Raw genomic sequence first — 20,134 nt, 5'->3', positions numbered from 1 at the left:
TTAGGGACACTGTTGCTCCTGGGGTATCGGCGAGGACCATTCGCAACCGTCTCCATGAAGCTGGGCTACGGTCCCGCACACCGTTAGGCCGTCTTCCGCTCACGCCCCAACATCGTGCAGCCCGCCTCCAGTGGTGTCGCGACAGGCGTGAATGGAGGGACGAATGGAGACGTGTCGTCTTCAGCGATGAGAGTCGCTTCTGCCTTGGTGCCAATGATGGTCGTATGCGTGTTTGGCGCCGTGCAGGTGAGCGCCACAATCAGGACTGCATACGACCGAGGCACACAGGGCCAACACCCGGCATCACGGTGTGGGGAGCGATCTCCTACACTGGCCGTACACCACTGGTGATCGTCGAGGGGACACTGAATAGTGCACGGTACATCCAAACCGTCATCGAACCCATCGTTCTACCATTCCTAGACCGGCAAGGGAACTTGCTGTTCCAACAGGACAATGCACGTCCGCATGTATCCCGTGCCACCCAACGTGCTCTAGAAGGTGTAAGTCAACTACCCTGGCCAGCAAGATCTCCGGATCTGTCCCCCATTGAGCATGTTTGGGACTGGATGAAGCGTCGTCTCACGCGGTCTGCACGTCCAGCACGAACACTGGTCCAACTGAGGCGCCAGGTGGAAATGGCATGGCAAGCCGTTCCACAGGACTACATCCAGCATCTCTACGATCGTCTCCATGGGAGAATAGCAGCCTGCATTGCTGCGAAAGGTGGATATACACTGTACTAGTGGCGACATTGTGCATGCTCTGTTGCCTGTGTCTATGTGCCTGTGGTTCTGTCAGTGTGATCATGTGATGTATCTGACCCCAGGAATGTGTCAATAAAGTTTCCCCTTCCTGGGACAATCAATTCACGGTGTTCTTATTTCAATTTCCAGGAGTGTATTAGTCGAGTCCATTCCACGTCATGTTGCGGCACTACTGCGTACTCGCGAAGTCCCTACATGATATTAGGCAGGTGTACCAGTTTCTTTGGGTCTTGACTGCATACCGACAACACAATACTCCATGCCTAATTTTTATACGGGCCGGTCCAGCTCTCGTCACGTCTGTCGATCAATTCCGCGTTACTAAAGAGTGTCCGGATACTTTTGATCAGATAGTGGATTTAAGACGTTTTATTTCCTTGTTTTATCTTTTTCCCTTCAGTAACACTGCTGCATATCTGTAAGATAATGTGTACCAAGTAGCGTTAAGTAGAACGTAAGTCTCTCGTCAGTGGCATCTGAGTGAGAATCTTCTGTGCTGTTCACAGCTGAGCCTGTTCCGTGGGTCTGCGTGGGAGTGGAGCGAGGAGCGCCAGCAGTTCTACCTGCACTCCTTCACCGTCAACCAGCCGGACCTCAACTACCGCGACGACGGAGTCGTCCTTCAGATGAAGGTAAGCACTACATTGTCTTGTGAACGACCCGCGTGCTTGATATACAGAGCGAGCTAACTTTTACCAGTATTAAATGCTGACGCAGAAATCAATCCAATAGTTGTGATAAACGTTTCTGGAGTAAGATTTGTTGCAAGGGATATTAGTAAACGTAACTTATGTACGAGGGCAGCTGCCCATAAAACTTTCGTCCATACATTCTTCAGTATCAGTCTTCCGTTAAATGAAGTCTTTTTGTTATTATTATTTATTTATTACTACATTTCTGTTCAGTTTCTGCCGTCTTATGGATGATGTTGGATATAAGTTATACGACGCACAACATGAAATAAGAGGCTATACGGGATGAAATGACAAATAACTGGTGACAAAGTGATACCATTCTCATCAGCTTCTGTTTGCGAACCGTGGCCCCTGGAGTTAAAACATTGTACGACTGTGCCGCTAAGAGTATCTGGTACATTGCAAACCGACCTAAAATCACGTTTTTTGTTAAGGAAAAACGCAAAGTATTGGGGAAATGCTTTAAGTTCGTGGAGCAAATATTTACACTGTTCCTTTTACCTTTAATTCAGCTATTATCTTCAATTACATCTTAAATCTTTACCAGCGCAATAGAGCTACAAAACTTGCAACAGAATACCAGTAATTCGTCTCATTAATGTACTGTAGCAATCTCATGACGGTAAGTAAGCATAGAGTGCCGTCAGTTCAGTGGTTGGTAGCTGTTTCACAGTTTGTTTATGTTACCATATAGCCACAATAATCTCAACGCGACAGATATTGACGAAATAACTAAATTATTTGTTTTCTTATGGATATAGAAAGCTACAATTAAATATAAAACAAAGTTGAAGGGTGACTGACAACATAAACATGTATATAGTATTCTAGGATTTCTTTCCCCTGAAAATTACAATAAAGATTCAAGCTTCGGGTGAAAATCTCCTGCCTTTTCGTCAGGAAAAACTGGCTGTCGTCATTCTTCATGCTGACAAAGATTGTGTCGATGTCTGCAAAGCTAGTGGCGCACTTGATGCATAAATAACTCAGCATATTTCTCTACACCCTCTCAGCAATTTACGTATCAACGAGCATCATTAGCATTGCAGCTACTGACTTAATGACAACAGTCATTTGTTTCTGCAAAGAAGTTTTATTGATGGGACGTTGTGAGACGCTCTTAGCTTGTATGCTCTGCAAGAGGCCCTTCCGGCGTTGGAGACGCTGTCAGTAGCTGCACTACCGCCGGATAGCCGTCTACTATATCCTTCTCGCCCGCACGGGTAGTGCTACTTTGAGGCGGCGTCTCACAAAATCCAGACCTGAGTTTTCCTTTCTTGAATTTGTAACATAGGGTGGGACGGGATTCTTACCCATAGTGAAAGCAGCCGCCCTAGGGCGATAAACCCTGAGGAAAAATCCCAGTTCTCCACGCTGGGGGTTCGGCGGAGGTCGGCATCCCACACCGGTAAAAGGGTTTTGCTACCTTTTCCAGACAAAATAAAACACTTGGATGAATCAAAAGGCAATGAAACTGGTTGAGAATAAGGACTCCGCTATGTAGAACATGGAATGTGCTGGGGTTATGAGGAAAAATTGAGAATGTAATTAGAGAAATGGAAGTAGTGAAAATAGGTCTCCTGTTAATGACAGAAGCGAAAGAAATGCGATCTGGACAAGAAGTAATTGGAGATTACATTTTGTTTTGGAGTGGAGTGGAAAAAGCTAAAAGACCAAGATATGGAGTAGCAGTTCTTATAAAAAGAAAATCTAACCAAGGAATAATTAACTGGAAAGAAGTGAATGAAAAGATAATCAATGTAACAATAAAAATTCGCGAAGTAAAACTGAAATTAGTTGGGGTGTACGGCCCAAAGAAGATGCGTCTGACGAGAAGAAGGAGGATTTTCTCGATGACTTACAAGAAGCGGTAGACGAATGTCCAGATGGACGTGCATTGTTAATAATGAGGGACTTAAAAGGACGAATTGGATTAGATTAAATGAGGACGTTGTAGGATCGTGAGGAGAGAATGTAGAAAATGATAACGGAAGGAGGCTGATGAACTTCTGCATGGTTCAGAAGTGTGTTGATACGAATGGCCAATTCCAGTATAAAGAAATACATAAGTGCACTTGGGCTAATCTGTCAAGGAACCTAAAATCAATTATAGAGTACGTAATAATGCGGAGGCAGCTGATAATTAAGGTCCAAGATGTAAGCGTAAAAAGAGAGTGTGTCTCTGATCATTTTATAGTTACTTCAGAAACTGATTTTCCGATTTAGACCAATATGAAGCAGAAGGGGAAAGGGGAAGATCCTGGAAGTAGAACTATAAAGGATTCAAAACAAACGATTCATCTGCTACATGAAAGAAGTGTGAAAAGTTTGTAGCAGGAAAGATTAAATCTAAGACTGGATGCAGTGGAGAAGGACTAGAGTGCTAATGAGCTATACAGTGTCCTGAAACAGACAATCAAGGAAGCAGTGGAGTAGGCTTTACGAAGGGAAAGGGAGGGAAGTGTAAGAAATGAATGGGTGACTACGGACTTGTTGGACGTGGATGAGGAAACGAATAAACTGTATCAAGTATAGTTAAGCTCTGGCATTAAAGAGGACTGGGATAGGTACAAGGTATACAAAAAGATCGCTAAGAAATTAACACGAAGTGTAAACAGGAGAAATGGGATGGAGAATAATAAGGAAGATGAAAATGGCTAGCAATCTCGCACCCACAATACAGCCTATATCTATTGGACATTGAAAAAAGCACTTTGAAGAACTTCTGGAAGGAAAAAATAAGAGACCACGTGATAGAAATCTACAACAAAAGCAGTGCATTAGGCAATATAAAACCTATATTAGAGGAAGAGGTAAAGGAGATGCTGAAAAAGGCAAGAAATGGAAAGGCAAGTGGACCTTGAGGAGTTGTGATTGAATTGTGAGAATATCGGACCCCTGAAGTGGTGAGACTTATGTATAAACTGGAGAGGAAATACGTACCAAGAAAGTTGTGTGAGTCATACATATCTGCTATCTAGAGCATTTAGTGTTATGGCTTCTATCAGCAGACTTTTTAGCCCTGTACTGAAAGACAGGTTTGAGAATGAGATGGAAATGTGCGAGAGGAGCAGGCAGGTTTTATAGTGGACGATCTTGTGTGGATCGTACTTTTAGCTGTGGATCATTCTTTTAGCATTAAACAAATAAGTGGGAATGTGTATTCTAGGGGTTAGGAAATACCCCTGCCGGCCGGTGTGGCCACGCGGTTAAAGGCGCTACAGTCTGGAACCGCGCGACCGCTACGGTCGCAGGTTCGAATCCTGCCTCGGGCATGGATGTGTGTGATGTCCTTAGGTTAGTTAGGTTTAAGTAGTTCTAAGTTCTAGGGGACTGATGACCTTAGAAGTTAAGTCCCATAGTGCTCAGAGCCATTTGAACCATTTGAAATACCCCTAATTTTTTTGGATCTAGAAAAAGCGGGCGATTCGGGGGGGGGGGGGAGGAGGGGGGAGGGACTATGGGAAGCGATGGAGGAGATACATTTAGAAGCACAACAGATATCCCTAATTCATAGTATGTGCTACCTACCAATCTTACGCAGCAGTTAAAGTAGGTAGAAAGTTGAGCGAGACATTCCAAGCGTCGAAAGGACTTACACAGGGCAGCAATATGTAACCGACCCCCTTTAAAATATATATGTAGTATGTATTGGAACTGTGGAATCAGTCATGCGGGGTTATGGGGTTTCCTTTCCAGTATTTTACTATTGCTCATTATTATTTGCTGATGATCAGGTACTGATAGCACTAAGGTCAAGGACGTCAAATTTATGATCAAGAAATTGATGGAAGCATTTGAACGAGTCGGGCTTAGAATAAATACAAGCAAAGCAGAATATCTAGTTGTGGGAGGAGATGGAGGGGATATAACACTGTCGCAAGGAACTCTAAAAACTTGTAAAGTAGTTTAAATATTTAGGATCGATTATCCATTCCTCGGGAAGCTGTGAAGCAGATGTGGATCGCAGGATGCAGCAGGCAAGAGGAGCAATGAAAATACTAAATGGAGTTCTGTGGAGCCGGGAAATATCAAAAGAAACAGAAAAGATGATTCTGTAAACATTAGTGGAAAGTATACTAACATACTGAGCAGGAGGATGGATCCCGCGGGAGCAGCAGAGAAGCAGAGTACAGGCAGTAGAGATGGATGGAACAAGGAAGGCAGCCAGGATATCCAGGACAGAGCGGAGAAGAAGTGAGAAAATGAAGGAAGATGAAGGATATGGAACAACCAGTGGTGCAAAGCACTGAGAATGGAGCTCTTCAGTGGTATGGCCACGTACGGCGAATGGAGCAAGGACGATGGCCAAAAGCAACCATGGAATGGTCGCCACCAGGAAGGAGGAAGCGTGGACGGCCAGTACTAACATGGAGACAGGGGGTAATTGGAATGATGCGGAAGAGAGATCTGAAAGAGTAAGACTGCCATGATTGTGAAAGCCGGCGAATAGGAATATAGGACAACTTCTGAAGAGTGGAGAAGCCCTTAAAAGTAAATAAGAATTTCTATTATCTGTAAACTTGGCAAAAATGTGGACAATACCTCATAAAAGTGTACTGTCGCAACGAACTTCATTCCCATAAGAACACAACTTAATGTTCAATTCCAAAGTGTAAGGAAGAATATTTCGTGCTATGTTGATAGTCAGAGATAAAAGTGATACGGAATGGTGATAGATACGAGCTCTATAGTTAGCGAGCGAGGTGGCGCAATGATTAGCACACTGGACTCGCATTCGGGAGGGCGACGGTTCAATCCCGCGTCCGGCTATACTGATTTAGGTTCTCCATGATTTCGCTAAATCGCTCCGGGCAAATGCCGGGATGGTTCCTTTGAAAGGGCACGGCCGACTTCCTTCCCCGTCCTTCCCAAATCCGATGAGACCGATGAGCACGCTGTTTCATCTCTTCCCCCAAACAACGCAACCCCCTCCTCCTCTGCAGTTCGTAACGCGGGATATGTTTCTCGTTCCACCAACACATGACAACCAACTATATTCATCCAACATGTAATGTGAGTCACATTTGTAGAGTAACGATATGCATAATAATGAGAATAACAGTAGCAGCAGCAGTAGTAGTAGTAGTGACAACAGTGTTCGATCTCTGATCATTCATCCATTTGCATGAAATGTCTAAGATGAATCAACTCATATTTTAAATCTAAGCCAAAATCGTTACTCCTAGAGAACTTGTATTTTATAAGAGAATTTTTATTTAAAACTAGTAGCACTTACAGAACAGAAGACAAAAACATTTACTGTTGTTTCACTGGTAACCTGAATAATGTCAAAGCTTAATATGTTCTTTTTACTACATTTAACGCACTGTGGTGTTTAGGAACCAGCCTGCAAGTATCGATACGCAAACACACATCCATCCACACACACACACACACACCCACAGACGCACAACTGACCTTATTGGAATTTGCCATATCGTAATTCAGGAATACTTTGTTACGGTATTATTTCAGAGACTAGCCTGCCAAACGGTAATCCAGCTCTTCTTTTTTATCTTATGCACTATGAGCGAAATTTTTTACAGCCAGATACATTTTCTTTAACATTTTATGAGCATAGTGTATTAAATTTCATATTAATAGCGTATTGTTCAATATTCCAGATTAATTACTTTCAAACACACCGTGATGCGCTGATGGACACACACACAACCACAAACATACGTGCACACAATGATTAAAAATCTATTTAAATAAAACTCTACACCGCAGCTGTGAGGTCAGTGTGAATGACTGCCTTTTGGAGGATCCGGGTTCAGTTCCCAGTACTGCCAGGTATGTTTACTTGGTCGGACGACCGTAACGGGGTGCAATGAGCCTCGTAATGCCAGTTGAGGAACTACGTGAAAGCTCTACAAAGCCGACAACGGCGAGGAGAGCGGTGTGCTCAACCCATGTCCTCCATACCGCATCCGAATGGCGCCACATGTTACACGATGACAGGGTGGCCGTTCTAAGACAATTGCGCGTCTTCAGTTAAATTAAAAGTAAAATGACCCGATTACTACAAGAAACATCACAAATCGCTATACAGAAGTTTCTATCAATATGATACAAACAATTTCTAAGGCTTGTAAGTCTGTCTCAGGGTAGGTTGTGCTAAGAAGTAATTGTTAAGAAAAAAAATTCGATATGTTGCGCCGTTTTCGAGTTAATTAGCTTTGAAGTTATCCAGTCAGGTCGTCGAGCAGAAATTCAAGCGGCCCGCCAGAGGTGGTGTCGCCAAACGTTTTGTTTTGTTTTGTTTTAGGGCGCAAAAACAACTAGAGTCATACGCACCCATGTCAAAATTGTTGTACACGAAGACAAAGAGAGGAATTAAAAACGACTACACGTAAATCCCAATCGACGGAAGAGAAGAGAGCTGAAAACAGGGACGTAGAGAAAGGTTTATAAAATACGCCATAGAGAATCGGAGGTCCAGAACTAAAAATTAAATGGCCTTCGCCATATTGCTACGACGGTTAAAAAGTGAAACGGGGTCGAAAGCTCACGTGTACGCGTGTCGTTTGCTAAAAAGGTGATAAGTCAGACGGCAAACACAAGGCCAGTCCCGGCGGAGGTTCGAGTCCTCCGTCGGGCATGGATGTGTGTATTGTTCTTAGCATAAGTTAGTTTAACTTAGTTGAGGTAGTGTAATTCTAGGGACCGATGTCCTATGCAGTTTTGTCCCTTAGGAATTCACACACATTTGAACCTCTTTTTGGCAAACACAAACGAGAACGTAAGCGGTTAAAAAAAGTTCATTCCGTCAGGAAATGGTGGACCGTCAAAAGTTGAGCTCAATGCACACAAAGTGGTGGGGGAGCACCAATTAACAAATGGCGATGGCTAAAAAGACAGTGCCCAATACGAAACCTACTTAAAATGATCTCCTCGCGGGGAGAGGGTCGAGATGAGTTTGTCCAAGCTGCTGGGAGAGACATAACTGTACATGGGACGGTATTAAGAATCGAACCCGAGCCAAAGGCTGAGGAGACCCGTACGTTTTAATCTACGTTAGAGAACAAGTGGCCTTAACTGTATGTGGTGGGCCACTTGAAACTGCGTGCACCACGGCTTGATTGGCTATCTTTAATGCCAATTAATTAGGAAATGACGGAACGAATTCGAATTTTTTTCTCAACAATTATTTTTTTGCACAGCTACCCCGCAACATCCTTACAAGGTTTCCAGACTTTTACGACCATTCTCCTTGTAAGATTCTTCCGTACTTTAGTGGAACAGGAATGAAATTTCAGAATAAATAATGTGATGAATCGTTTTGTGGTAGGACGTGCTGCGCTTCTGGCTGGACAAGAAGGTGGACGGGTTCCGCGTGGACGCCGTGTCCCAGATGTACGAGGCGGAGGGCTTCCCAGACGAGCTTCCATCTGGTCTCACCAATGATACGGAGGCCAACAACTACCTCCAGCACGTGCAGACGCAGAACCGCCCCGAGACCTACGAGATGATCAAGCAGTGGAGGGCCATCTTGGACGAGTACCAGGCCGCCGACGGCAAAGCCAAGTACGTACCGGTACACGTCATATCTGCATCTGTTAATGTCGACAAGTGTTGGGTCATGTTCTTACGTATAAGGCTTATCAACACGTTACCTTAATGACACGATTTCGGATATGCAGCCCAGCTGTGATCTCTCAGGTTTTCTCGGCGTGACTGATTAATCGTGTGCTCCCGCGTATTGGGACTGGTAACCCACCACTGTCCAGGGCGTGCCCAGACAGGTCTTCGGCCTATAATATCATTGAATGGAGGAGAATTGTCTTCAGTAATGGACCCCACTTGGAAATGATCCCCGATGCCCCGCTAAGACGTCTCTGGAGACGCCCTGGACAGCGATGAATATCGCCCACAGTGCGGCCCGAGAAGCAGGACTGGGCTGCCGTTCCTTTCCATAACAGGACTCCTTAGTTTGTCCACTGCACTCCCAAAATTTGCATGTTTTGTCTTTCATTTCATGCATTTCGTCACTTCGGCCCTATATTTCTACAAGATGTGGTACTTTCCGAAATTTTTACTCTGATGTAGTCGTGGTTTTGTGGAACATGTGTTGCTGTAGTAAACAGTTTCCTTCTACAATATTTTACCTTCCTGTTACTACAAACAGCACAATAGTTACTGTTACTCTTTTCATTGGAGTAAATGAAGTGTGACTGCTCTGACAGTCTCTCTTCGCCATCGACAGTAGATGGTATTCTCCTCTTTCTTCCGTTTATGTTTCGTACATTTCCAACCAGAGCTTCCAAAAGTGCCACACTGTACCTCTGGTGGATCATCTCGGGTCTCCGGGTGGAAGAAGCGTCCAGTTTGTTCAGGATGAAGCTAGTGACTAATGCTATCTCCAACAGCCAGAAAAACGTCCTACGTCACCACTGTTTTGATTTCCAGATGAAGCTGTAGAATGCACAATACTGGTTGGATATATCCTCTCCACCCATGTTTTTAATTAAGGGCAAAAATGAGTTTAGGCTCTCTGTTGTTTTTGGCCCTTATTGTCATCGGCATAGTTTTATTATTCGCACAAGTACTTTGTATAATAATATTGCGTTGGATTTCCACGCCAATGCCATTATTTTATCATGTTTCCTTTGGACAGCAACTTCGTGCTATCTCAGTTTCAATTTCTCCTTCGTCAGTTCAACTGGTAAACCTCTCCTGTTATGCTGAATCGTACCAGTTATGCAACAGCCTATGTCCAGCTGCTGCCTAGTAAGATCACAACCAACATAGAATCTGTTCACAAAGAGATGGTAACCGCTGGCATTACCAGTAGCATTTGTACGTTTGTCAGCCGGCCTCGGTGGCCCTGCGGTTCTAGGCACTTCAGTCCGGAACCGCGTGACTGCTACGGTCGCAGGTTCGAATCCTGCCTCGGGCATGGATGTGTGTGATGACCTTAGGTTAGTTAGGTTTTAGTAGTTCTAAGTTCTAGGGGACTGATGACCTCAGATGTTGAGTCCCATAGTGCTCAGAGCCATTTGAACCATTTTTTGTACGTTTGTCATACAAATGAGTAACTATCCTACTTGTAAATGTGGTCGCTGGCCTTAGCAATGCCTGTGTAGCAATCGCATCAAAGTATGGTTTAACTCCTGCAATATGTGCTGCTCGGCTGTCAGTTAAAACGTACACCTTCAAGCTTCATTTCGTTGTCTTGTTCGGATTGCAGCACTTGAAAATGACACGCCCCTTCAACCCGACAGTCCTCTCATCAATGCTTCTGTACCTTCCTAGAATATAAAATGCTCTGAATTTGTTGTCATAGTTCTGCGCTATGCTTTTCATTGTAGGCATCCTTGCAACAGTTCCAACTGGATATCGTCTTGCATGGAACATCAAAAAAATCTGAAAAAATCTTTCTCCATTGAATACGTATTTATAAAATGAACACTTTTGTGTCTATTCTTCAGCGTAGTGATTCTGAACGTCGGGCTTAGGATATAAGCCCATATTCAGAATTACACCTAAGAACACTTTCATTGCATCGAAAATAGTTTCTTACCTATCTTTGCACACCGATCTGTGCTTCAGTGGCTGATTTTTTACTTGAACCTTAGCACACTCGTTTGTGTTTTTTGTTGTCTCATTTATCAGTTCATGCATAAAAAATAACATACAGAATCCATTAGGACGCTGAAGAGAGGGTTTGAATCCATTTACAACAACGAAATTGGTTTTTACAAAGTCCGATTAATTTCCGTATTTTCGACATCTCTCAGAAACAGGGTGGTTGTAAGGGTCACTACCACTATTAGACTCTACGTGTTCATCTTTATCAATTTCTGTATTCTCACCGTTACTGTCACTGTTTTGTGAACTATAATTACTGTTGTCATCACTAAAATCGCTCATATCACTCACTCTTCCATCCAATAAATCCAATATTGCTTTACGATTATTAACTAAATTCGCCAATTTTGGTTGATATGGTTACAAACACCGCCTTCGGAGTGAAATATATAGAAACGTGAAAACAAAACATTAACGGTATGCGTTTGACAGATGTGTTTCTTCGTATTTCATCGCTTGCCGAAAGATGTCAGAACACTTCAATATAAGAAATACGGTGCTGAGAGCCGCGACATATGACTTCTGGAGAATTGAATTTCGTATCAGGCGACGCCCGACATGCGAGTCTATATTTACGCGGCCGGGGCTGCCACGTCGGTCGGACCGAGCGAGGTGGCACAGTGGTTAGCACACTGGACTCACATTCGGGAGGACGACGGTTCAATCCCGTCTGCAGCCATCGTGATTTAGGTTTTCCGTGATTTCCCTAAAATCGTTTCAGGCAAATGCCGGGATTTCCTTCCCCATCCTTCCCTAACCCGAGCTTGTGCTCCGTGTGTAATGACCTCGTTGTCGACGGGACATTAAAACAACACTAACCTAACGTCGGTCGGGGGCTAAGGGTTAGTATTTTTACTGTATATTCCAAGATATGGATGTATTACGAATTACCATCTTTACTTTCACAGCGCTCGTAGATTCTTTATACGTAGTACACCACAAGCCGTGATTTCTATATAGATCAATGTTCACAGTGCACAAGAAGGCGTGAATAACATAGTTGAGACAGTAACACAAAAACTGGAATTGCAGCCGAAAACCTGGGTAGTATAAAATAAAAAGTGCGTGGAACACAAGAAAAAGGGTTGTTTTCCTGGGTAATAATCACACTGTTTTACCAGTAATTCAGTCAAGTCAATTAAAAAGAAGAAGTAGGTTCTTCACAGTCCCATACTTCCAAAAACGAAGAAGTAGGTGCTTCACAGTTCCATACTTTCAAAACAATGTTTCTTGTGTGCTAAAAAATAGTGCCCAGAGTCTGTGCTACAGTCCCAGAGGGGTAGGATGCAGCATTATGTAACTGGTGGTCGTGCTGTGCTACTGTCTCAGAGGGGTAGGATGTAGCGTTATGTAACTGGTGGTCCTGTGTTCCAGGGCGATGATGCTGGAGGTGTACGACGACCCGGAGATCGTGATGCCGTACTACGGCACGCCAGAAGAGCCGGGAGCGCAGTTCCCCTTCAACTTCTACTTCATCAGCCAGCTCAACGCCCAGAGCAACGCCTCCGACGTCAACAGGGCAGTCCACCTGTGGATGGACAACATGCCCGAGGGCAACTGGCCCAACTGGGTGGTAAGCCATCTCTCTTTTTTCCTATAAATGAACATTAGTGTGTCAGATCAAAGTAAGTAGTACAATTTTTGTTTTATGTATTCTAGTCGGTCAGATGTGGACTCTGACCACAATCTATTGGTTATGAACTGCAGGTTAAAACTGTAGAAACTGCAAAAAGGTGGGAATGGGACCTGGATAAACTGAAAGAACCAGAGGTTGTACAGAGTTTCAGAGAGAGCATAAGGGAACAATTGACAGGAATGGGGGAAAGAAATAGTGAAGGCAGCAGAGGAACAATTAGGTACAAAGACGAGGGCTAGTAGAAACCCTTGGGTAACAGAAAAAATACTGAATTTAATTGATGAAAGGAGAAAATATAAAACTGCAGTAAATGAAGCAGGCAAAAAGGAATATGAACGTCTCAAAAATGATATCGACAGGAAGTGCAAAATGGTTAAGCAGGAATGGCTAGCGGACAAATGTAAGGATGTAGAGGCTTATCTCACTAGGGGTAAGATACATACTGCCTACAGGAAAATTAAAGAGACCTTTGGAGAAAAGAGAACCATTTGCATGAATATCAAGAGCTTTGATGGAAACCCAGTTCTAAGCAAAGAAGGGAAAGCAGAAGGGTGGAAGGAGTATATAGAGGGTCTATACAAGGGCGATGTACTTAAGGACAATATTATGGAAATGGAAGAGGATGTAGATGAAGATGAAATGGAAGATATGATACTGCGTGAAGAGTTTGACAGAGCACTGAAAGACCTAAGTCGAAACAAGGCCCCCGGAGTAGACAACATTCCATTAGAACTACTGACAGCCTTGGGAGAGCCAGTCCTGACAAAACTCTACCATCTGGTGAGCAAGATGTATGAGACAGGCGAAATACACTCAGACTTCAAGAAGAATATAATAATTCCAATCCCATGGAAAGCAGGTGTTGACAGATGTGAAAATTACCGAACTATCAGTTTAATAAGTCACAGCTGCAAAATACTAACGCGAATTCTTTACAGACGAATGGAAAAACTGATGGAAGCCGATCTCGGGGAAGATCAGTTTGGATTCTGTAGAAATGTTGGAACACGTGAGGCAATACTGACCCTACGACTTATCTCAGAAGAAAGATTAAGGAAAGGCAAAAAGGCAAACCTACGTTTCTAGCATTTGTAGACTTAGAAAAAGCTTTTGACAATGTTGATTGGAATACTCTCTTTCAAATTCTGAAGGTGGCAGGGGTGAAATACAGGGAGCGAAAGGCTATTTACAATTTGTACAGAAAGCAGATGGCAGTTATAAGAGTCGAGGGGTATGAAAGGGAAGCAGTGGTTGGGAAAGGAGTGAGACAGGGTTGTAGCCTATCCCCGATGTTATTCAATCTGTATATTGAGCAAGCAATAAAGGAAACGAAAGAAAAGTTTGGAGTAGGTATTAAAATCCATGGAGAAGAAATAAAAACTTTGAGGTTCGCCGATGACATTGTAATTCTGTCAGAGACAGCAAAAGACTTGTAAGAGCCGTTGAACGGAATGGACAGTGTCTTGAAAGGAGGGTATAAGATGAACATCAACAAAAGCAAAACAAGGGTAATGGAATGTAGTCGAATTAAGTCGGGTGATGCTGAGGGAATTAGATTAGGAAATGAGACGGTTAAAGTAGTAAAGGAGTTTTGCTATTTGGGGAGCAAAATAACTGATGATGGTCGAAGTAGAGAGGATGTAAAATGTAGACCGGCAATGGCAAGGAAAGCGTTTCTGAAGAAGAAAAAATTGTTAACATCGAGTATAGATTTAAATGTCAGGAAGTCGTTTCTGAAAGTATTTGTATGGGGTGTAGCCATGTATGGAAGTGAAACGTGGACGATAAATAGTTTAGACAAGAAGAGAATAGAAGCTTTCGAAATGTGGTGCTACAGAAGAATGCTGAAGATTAGATGGATAGATCACATAACTAATGAGGAGTTATTGAATAGAATTGGAGAGAAGAGGAGCTTGTGGCACAATTTGACTAGAAGAAGGGATCGGTTGGTAGGACATGTTCTGAGACATCGAGGGATCACCAATTTAGTATTGGAGGGCAGCGTGGAGGGTAAAAATCGTAGAGGGAGACCAAGAGATGAATACACTAAGCAGATTCAGAAGGATGTAGGCTGCAGTAGGTACTGGGAGATGAAGAAGCTTGCACAGGATGGAGTAGCATGGAGAGCTGCATCAAACCAGGCTCAGGACTGAAGACCACAAAAACAACAACAGTCTGTTACCAATATAATTTCATCTTAAGGCAGTTTAGTGCAATTATTTACTTTGCGCGAAGTCTCCAACAAAAGTCGAACGACATGAAAGGGTAGCCGCAGTTGGGAAAGGAATGAGGCACGGTTTTAGCGTGCCCCAGATCAGTCTGCACACTGAGCGAGTTGTGAAGGAAACTAAGCAAGAATTGGGAAAGGGAATTAATATTCATCGAGAGACAAAATAAAAACTCTGAGATTTGCCGATGACATTGTAATTCTGTCAGTGACAGTAGAAGACTTGGAAGAGCAGTTTAATGGAATGGAGAGTGTCATGTGGAACAAGGGCAATGGAGTGTACTTGGATTAAATTAGGTGATGCTGAGGGAATTAAATTATGAAATGAGACACCAAACGAAATTTATAAGTTTTGCTATTTGGGCAGTAGAAGAACTGATGAAAGTCGAAATAGTGAGGATGTAAAATGCAGACTGGTATTAGCATGAAAAGGATTTTTGGAAAAGAGTAAGTTATTAACATCTAATATCATTAATTTAAGTGTTAGGAAGTCTTTTGTGGAGGTCTTTATGTAGAAAGAAGCCTTGTATGCAAGTGAAACGTGGATGATAAGCAGTTCAGAAAAGAAAAGTATAGAAGCTTTTGAAATATAGTGTTATACAAGAAAGCTGAAAATTAGTTAGGTAGGTGGAATAACAAAGAAAGTGGTACCGAATTGAAATGGGGAAACATTTATGGCACAACTTATTAAAAGAAGGGATAGATTGGTAGGGCAAATCCTGAGTCACTGCCAATATAGCGATGGAAGAAGGTGCTGGTGGTGAAACTGTAGAGGGAGTCCAAAGGTTGATTGAAGACAGTAAGCAGGTTCAAATGGATGTAGGAGATGAAGAGGCTTGCGCAGGATAGAGTAGTATAGAGAGCTGCATCACAGCAGTGTTCGGACTGAAGACCACATCAACAACATTTTGTTACAAATATAAACTCACCTAAAGGTATATCGGTGTTGTTATTTACGTTGCAATGTGTCTTCAGCAACATACGGACTAACATAGACTTTCAGTTATTTACGAATAATTATTTTCTATGGTTTAAGCAACAGCAGCCAACATGAATTTTCTCTTCAACAACTTCAGCTCTACTGTACACGTTTGTTTTTCGTAACGAATACATTTCGGACTGACACCTATTTTCAATAGCTTTAATGGATGGAAAATAGGTCCACCGTAAACTTCCTTTTTTCCTAATAAGTATGTTTCGGTTTATACCTATTATCAGCAGTTTTCATGGCTGGAAAATACAAGGCACTATTTTTTTAAGTGATTGTCTTTTTAAAATGTGGTCACTGGAGCGCTGCAGTTGATTATTAGCGTATGCGCTCTGAGCATGTACATCTATTCTCTAGCGACATTCGCCATGATGGGTGCATTCGTTCGAGTTTAAAATATCCCAGAAGATTCGAAATTCCACCGAATGTGAAATACACGCAGTGATTCGTTTTATGTGTGCGAAGGACATGGAAGGAGTCGAAATTCGTTGGCAGGTAACCAAAGTCTACGAATAAAGTACCATGAGAGATTTAATGGTAACAAAGTGAGTTAGTGCATTTACAGACAGCCGTACTAATGTTCATGATAAACTGCGAAGTGCGCCAACATCTGCCGTCACTGAAGACTGGTGCAGGAAGTTCATACAAACATTAAAGTGTTCCCATAAGCTTCAAGAAAAATTCTTTGTGAAATTTTTAGAGAAGGCATTAACTACATGAAGCTGTGCTCGCCCTACGTACTAAAATGCTGTCTGAGGTACACAAAACCAGTCGTGCAGCCAGTGTTGTAACAGTAATGAAGGTGACGAACTTCGAAGCAGCATTGTCGCAGCAGAAGAAAAATGGGTGACTCATGATACACAAGAACCGAAGTAAGAAGCCATGGAATGGAGGTATTTTATACCACAAATGAAAAAGAAGTTCAGGCAAACAATGTCAACTTGAAAAATCGTGTGCACTGTATCTTGGGATAGCCAGATGGCACTGGTTTTGGATTTTTTGCCCCAGGCAGTGTCTGAGACATTGTCAGATCTACTTCGAGTAATCCAAAACATAAGGTGTGACAACTTAATATAGGGGTTATTTTTGTTTCATGATTACACCTGTCCACAAAGGGCTCAACGAACACAAGACCTCATCATTTCTTAAAACTAGAAATAGGATCAATACTCTCTGTATAGGTCTGATCTAGTGCCTAGTGTTTACCACTTGGTTCCTGGGTCTGAAAAAAAGCGAACAAGAGGGGAAAAAATATTTAGGTTGTCAACACAGGAAAAAGACAGCGATACCAAAACAGTTGTTCAGCGATGGTCGGAAAATTAGGAAGCAGAATATTATGGGAATAAAATTAAAATGTCGGTTGTTCGTTATGATAAATTCCTTAAATTTTGTGGTACTTTGTTGAACAGTAGATTAACTTATATGTTTTAATCTAATAATAAAATTATCTTAAAGTTCACTCGCGTTAGTGTAGTATGAATATAGCGCTTAAAGAAGCCTCGTAAAAGTTAAGGAGCTTCATGACTTTAACGAAATTATTTCGTAATGACATCCATGTAGTAATCTCATAATGAAGAGTAGTAATGTGACGCTCTGTTTTCATAGATATATATACAGAGTGGTTTTGTTAAATGGTGACAAACTGTAAGGAACTATCCCTGAGAGGATAAGAAGCAGTAAGGTCGTGTAGAAATTTAGCCGGAAGTACGTGCAAAGGGAGTTACACCCACTTGAAAGGTGATGAACACTGTAGAATATGACGCCAGTATCACAACCAGAGTAGTAGGTAAGTGTTGCGCCAATATCAAGTAAACCAGACGACCGTATGGAAGATTTTCCACGACAACTGTGTCTATCTGTATAGGTTATAATGCATGCAGGCCTTGTTGCCTCTGCAGAGACGCTTTGATCACTGGTTCGTAGCACAGGTGACTACGGTGCTGGGATTTCTGTCATCAACCCTATACATAGACGAGGCTACCATTACGAGGGGCACTACCTTGAACATTCACAACACCCACCTGTGCGTTACGGATAATCCCCATGACATGTTGGCAGTTAACCATCAGTAATGGTGAAGCCTCAATGCGTGGCCGAGGATTATTGGCTGACGGCCAGGTGGAACCAGTCATCCTCTGACAACGTCTCACAGGTGAGGCATGTCTGCACTTCCTGCAGGTGGCCCTACTTTCCTGCTGGAAGATGTGCCACTGATGGTACAAAGCGTAATGTGGCTACTGCATTATGGTGCTCCAGCTCACGACCCTCATGAACGGAAAGCTAAAGCTCTAGTACAGATGGAACATTCCCACTTGTCTGTGTGTTGTCATGTGTGCTTTTCATCATTTAAACCCACACTGTCAAAAATGTTTTATCTCTACCTTCAAGTGGGTGGACCTCCCTTGGAAAATGTTTCCGGCAATATGTCCAAATGAGCTTTTTCGCTCCTTATGTCTCATGGATAATTTCCTACAGTTTGCCCTCATTTAGCAAAATCACCCAGTATATACGGAGAAGAAACAGTATACTCAGAATGATTCGGCTGCACCTGTCTCTGGGTTTTATGCAACCAGCAACACCTTTTAAACCACACACAGCGTTCTTACATTCTCTCGCTCACTAACCAAAACTACACTAGAAGCCATTAAAATTGCTACATCAAGAAGAAATGCAGATGATAAACGGGTATTCATTGGACTAATATATTATACTAGAACTGACATGTGATTACATATTCACGCAATTTGGGTGCATAGATCCTGACAAATCAGTACCCAGAACAACAACCTCTGGCCGTAATAACGGTCTTGATACGCCTGGGCATTGAGTCAAACAGAGCTTGGATGACGTGTACAGGTACAGCTTCCCATGCAGCTTCAACACGATACCACAGTTCATCAAGAGTAGTGACTGGCGTATTGTGACGAGCCGGTTGCTCGGCCACCATTGACCAGACGTTTTCAGGGTGAGAGATCTGGAGAATGTGCTGGCCAGGGCAGCAGTCGAACATTTTCTGTATCCAGAAAGGCCCGTACAGGACCTGCAACATGCGGTCGTGCATTATCCTGCTGAAATGTAGGGTTTCGCAGGGATCGAATGAAGGGTAGAGCCACGGGTCGTAACACATCTGAAATATAACGTCCACTGTTCAAAGCACCGTAAATGCGAACAAGAGGTGACCGAGACGTGTAACCAGTGCCACCCCATACCATCACGCCGGGTGATACGCCAGTATGGCGATGACGAATGCACGCTTCCAATGTGCGTTCACCGCGATGTCGCCAAACACGGATGCGACTATCACGATGCTGTAAACAGAACCTGGATTCATCCGAAAAAAAGACGTTTTCCCATTCGTGCACCCAGGTTCGTCGTTGAGTACACCACCGCAGGCGCTCCTGTCTGTGATGCAGCGTCAAGGGTAACCGGAGCCATGGTCTCATAGATATATATAGAGAGTGGTTTTGTTAAATAGTGATAAACTGTAAGGAACTATCCATGAGAGGATAAGAAGCAGTAAGGTCGTGTAGAAATTTAGCCGGAAGTACGTGCAAAGGGAGGTACAACCACTTGAAAGGTGATGAACACTGTAGAATATGACGCCAGTATCACAACCAGAGTAATAGGTAAGTGTTGCACCAATATCAATTCTGCTGCAAACGTCGTCGAACTGTTCGTGCAGATGGTTGTTGTCTTGCAAACGTCCCCATCTGTTGACTCAGGGATCGAGACGTGGCTGCACGATCCGTTACAGCCATGCGGATAAGATGCCTCTCATCTCGACTGCTAGTGATACGAGGCCGTTGGGATCCAGCACGGCGTTCCGTATTACCCTCCTGAACCTACCGATTCCATATTGTGCTAACAGTCATTGTCGCGATACGACAAACCGCAATGGTGATAGCCTACAATCCGACCTTTATCAAAGTCGGAAACGTGATGTTACGCATTTCTGCTCCTTACACGTGGCATCAAAACAACGTTTCACCAGGCAACGCCGGTCAACTGCTGTTTGTGTATGAGAAATCGGTTGGAAACTTTCCTCATGTCAGCACGTTGTAGGTGTGAATGCTGCGCCAAACTTGTGTGAATGCTCTGAAAAGCTAAACATTTGCATATCACAGTATGTTTTTCCTTTCGGTTAAATTTCGCGTCTGTAGCACGTCATCTTCGTGGTGTAGCAATTTTAATGAGCAGTAGTGTATTAGTCCTACAGAAAACATG

At 43.1% G+C, this 20,134-nt stretch overlaps 1 protein-coding gene across 1 annotated transcript in view; it reads left to right on the top strand.

Moving 5' to 3' along the window:
* The window catches only part of LOC126169258 (maltase 2-like), a 112,572-nt gene that overhangs the window by 61,013 nt on the left and 31,425 nt on the right, over nt 1-20,134 (top strand). The window contains exons 4-6 of the mRNA XM_049920626.1: nt 1,274-1,399; nt 8,760-8,995; nt 12,434-12,632. Coding sequence (XP_049776583.1) covers nt 1,274-1,399; nt 8,760-8,995; nt 12,434-12,632 — 561 coding nt within the window. The remainder of the gene's footprint in view (nt 1-1,273; nt 1,400-8,759; nt 8,996-12,433; nt 12,633-20,134) is intronic.

The sequence above is a fragment of the Schistocerca cancellata genome, chromosome 1 (genome assembly GCF_023864275.1).
Source record: "Schistocerca cancellata isolate TAMUIC-IGC-003103 chromosome 1, iqSchCanc2.1, whole genome shotgun sequence".
In the NCBI taxonomy this organism is placed as follows: domain Eukaryota; kingdom Metazoa; phylum Arthropoda; class Insecta; order Orthoptera; family Acrididae; genus Schistocerca; species Schistocerca cancellata.
This window is presented reverse-complemented; position numbering and strand designations above follow the sequence as displayed.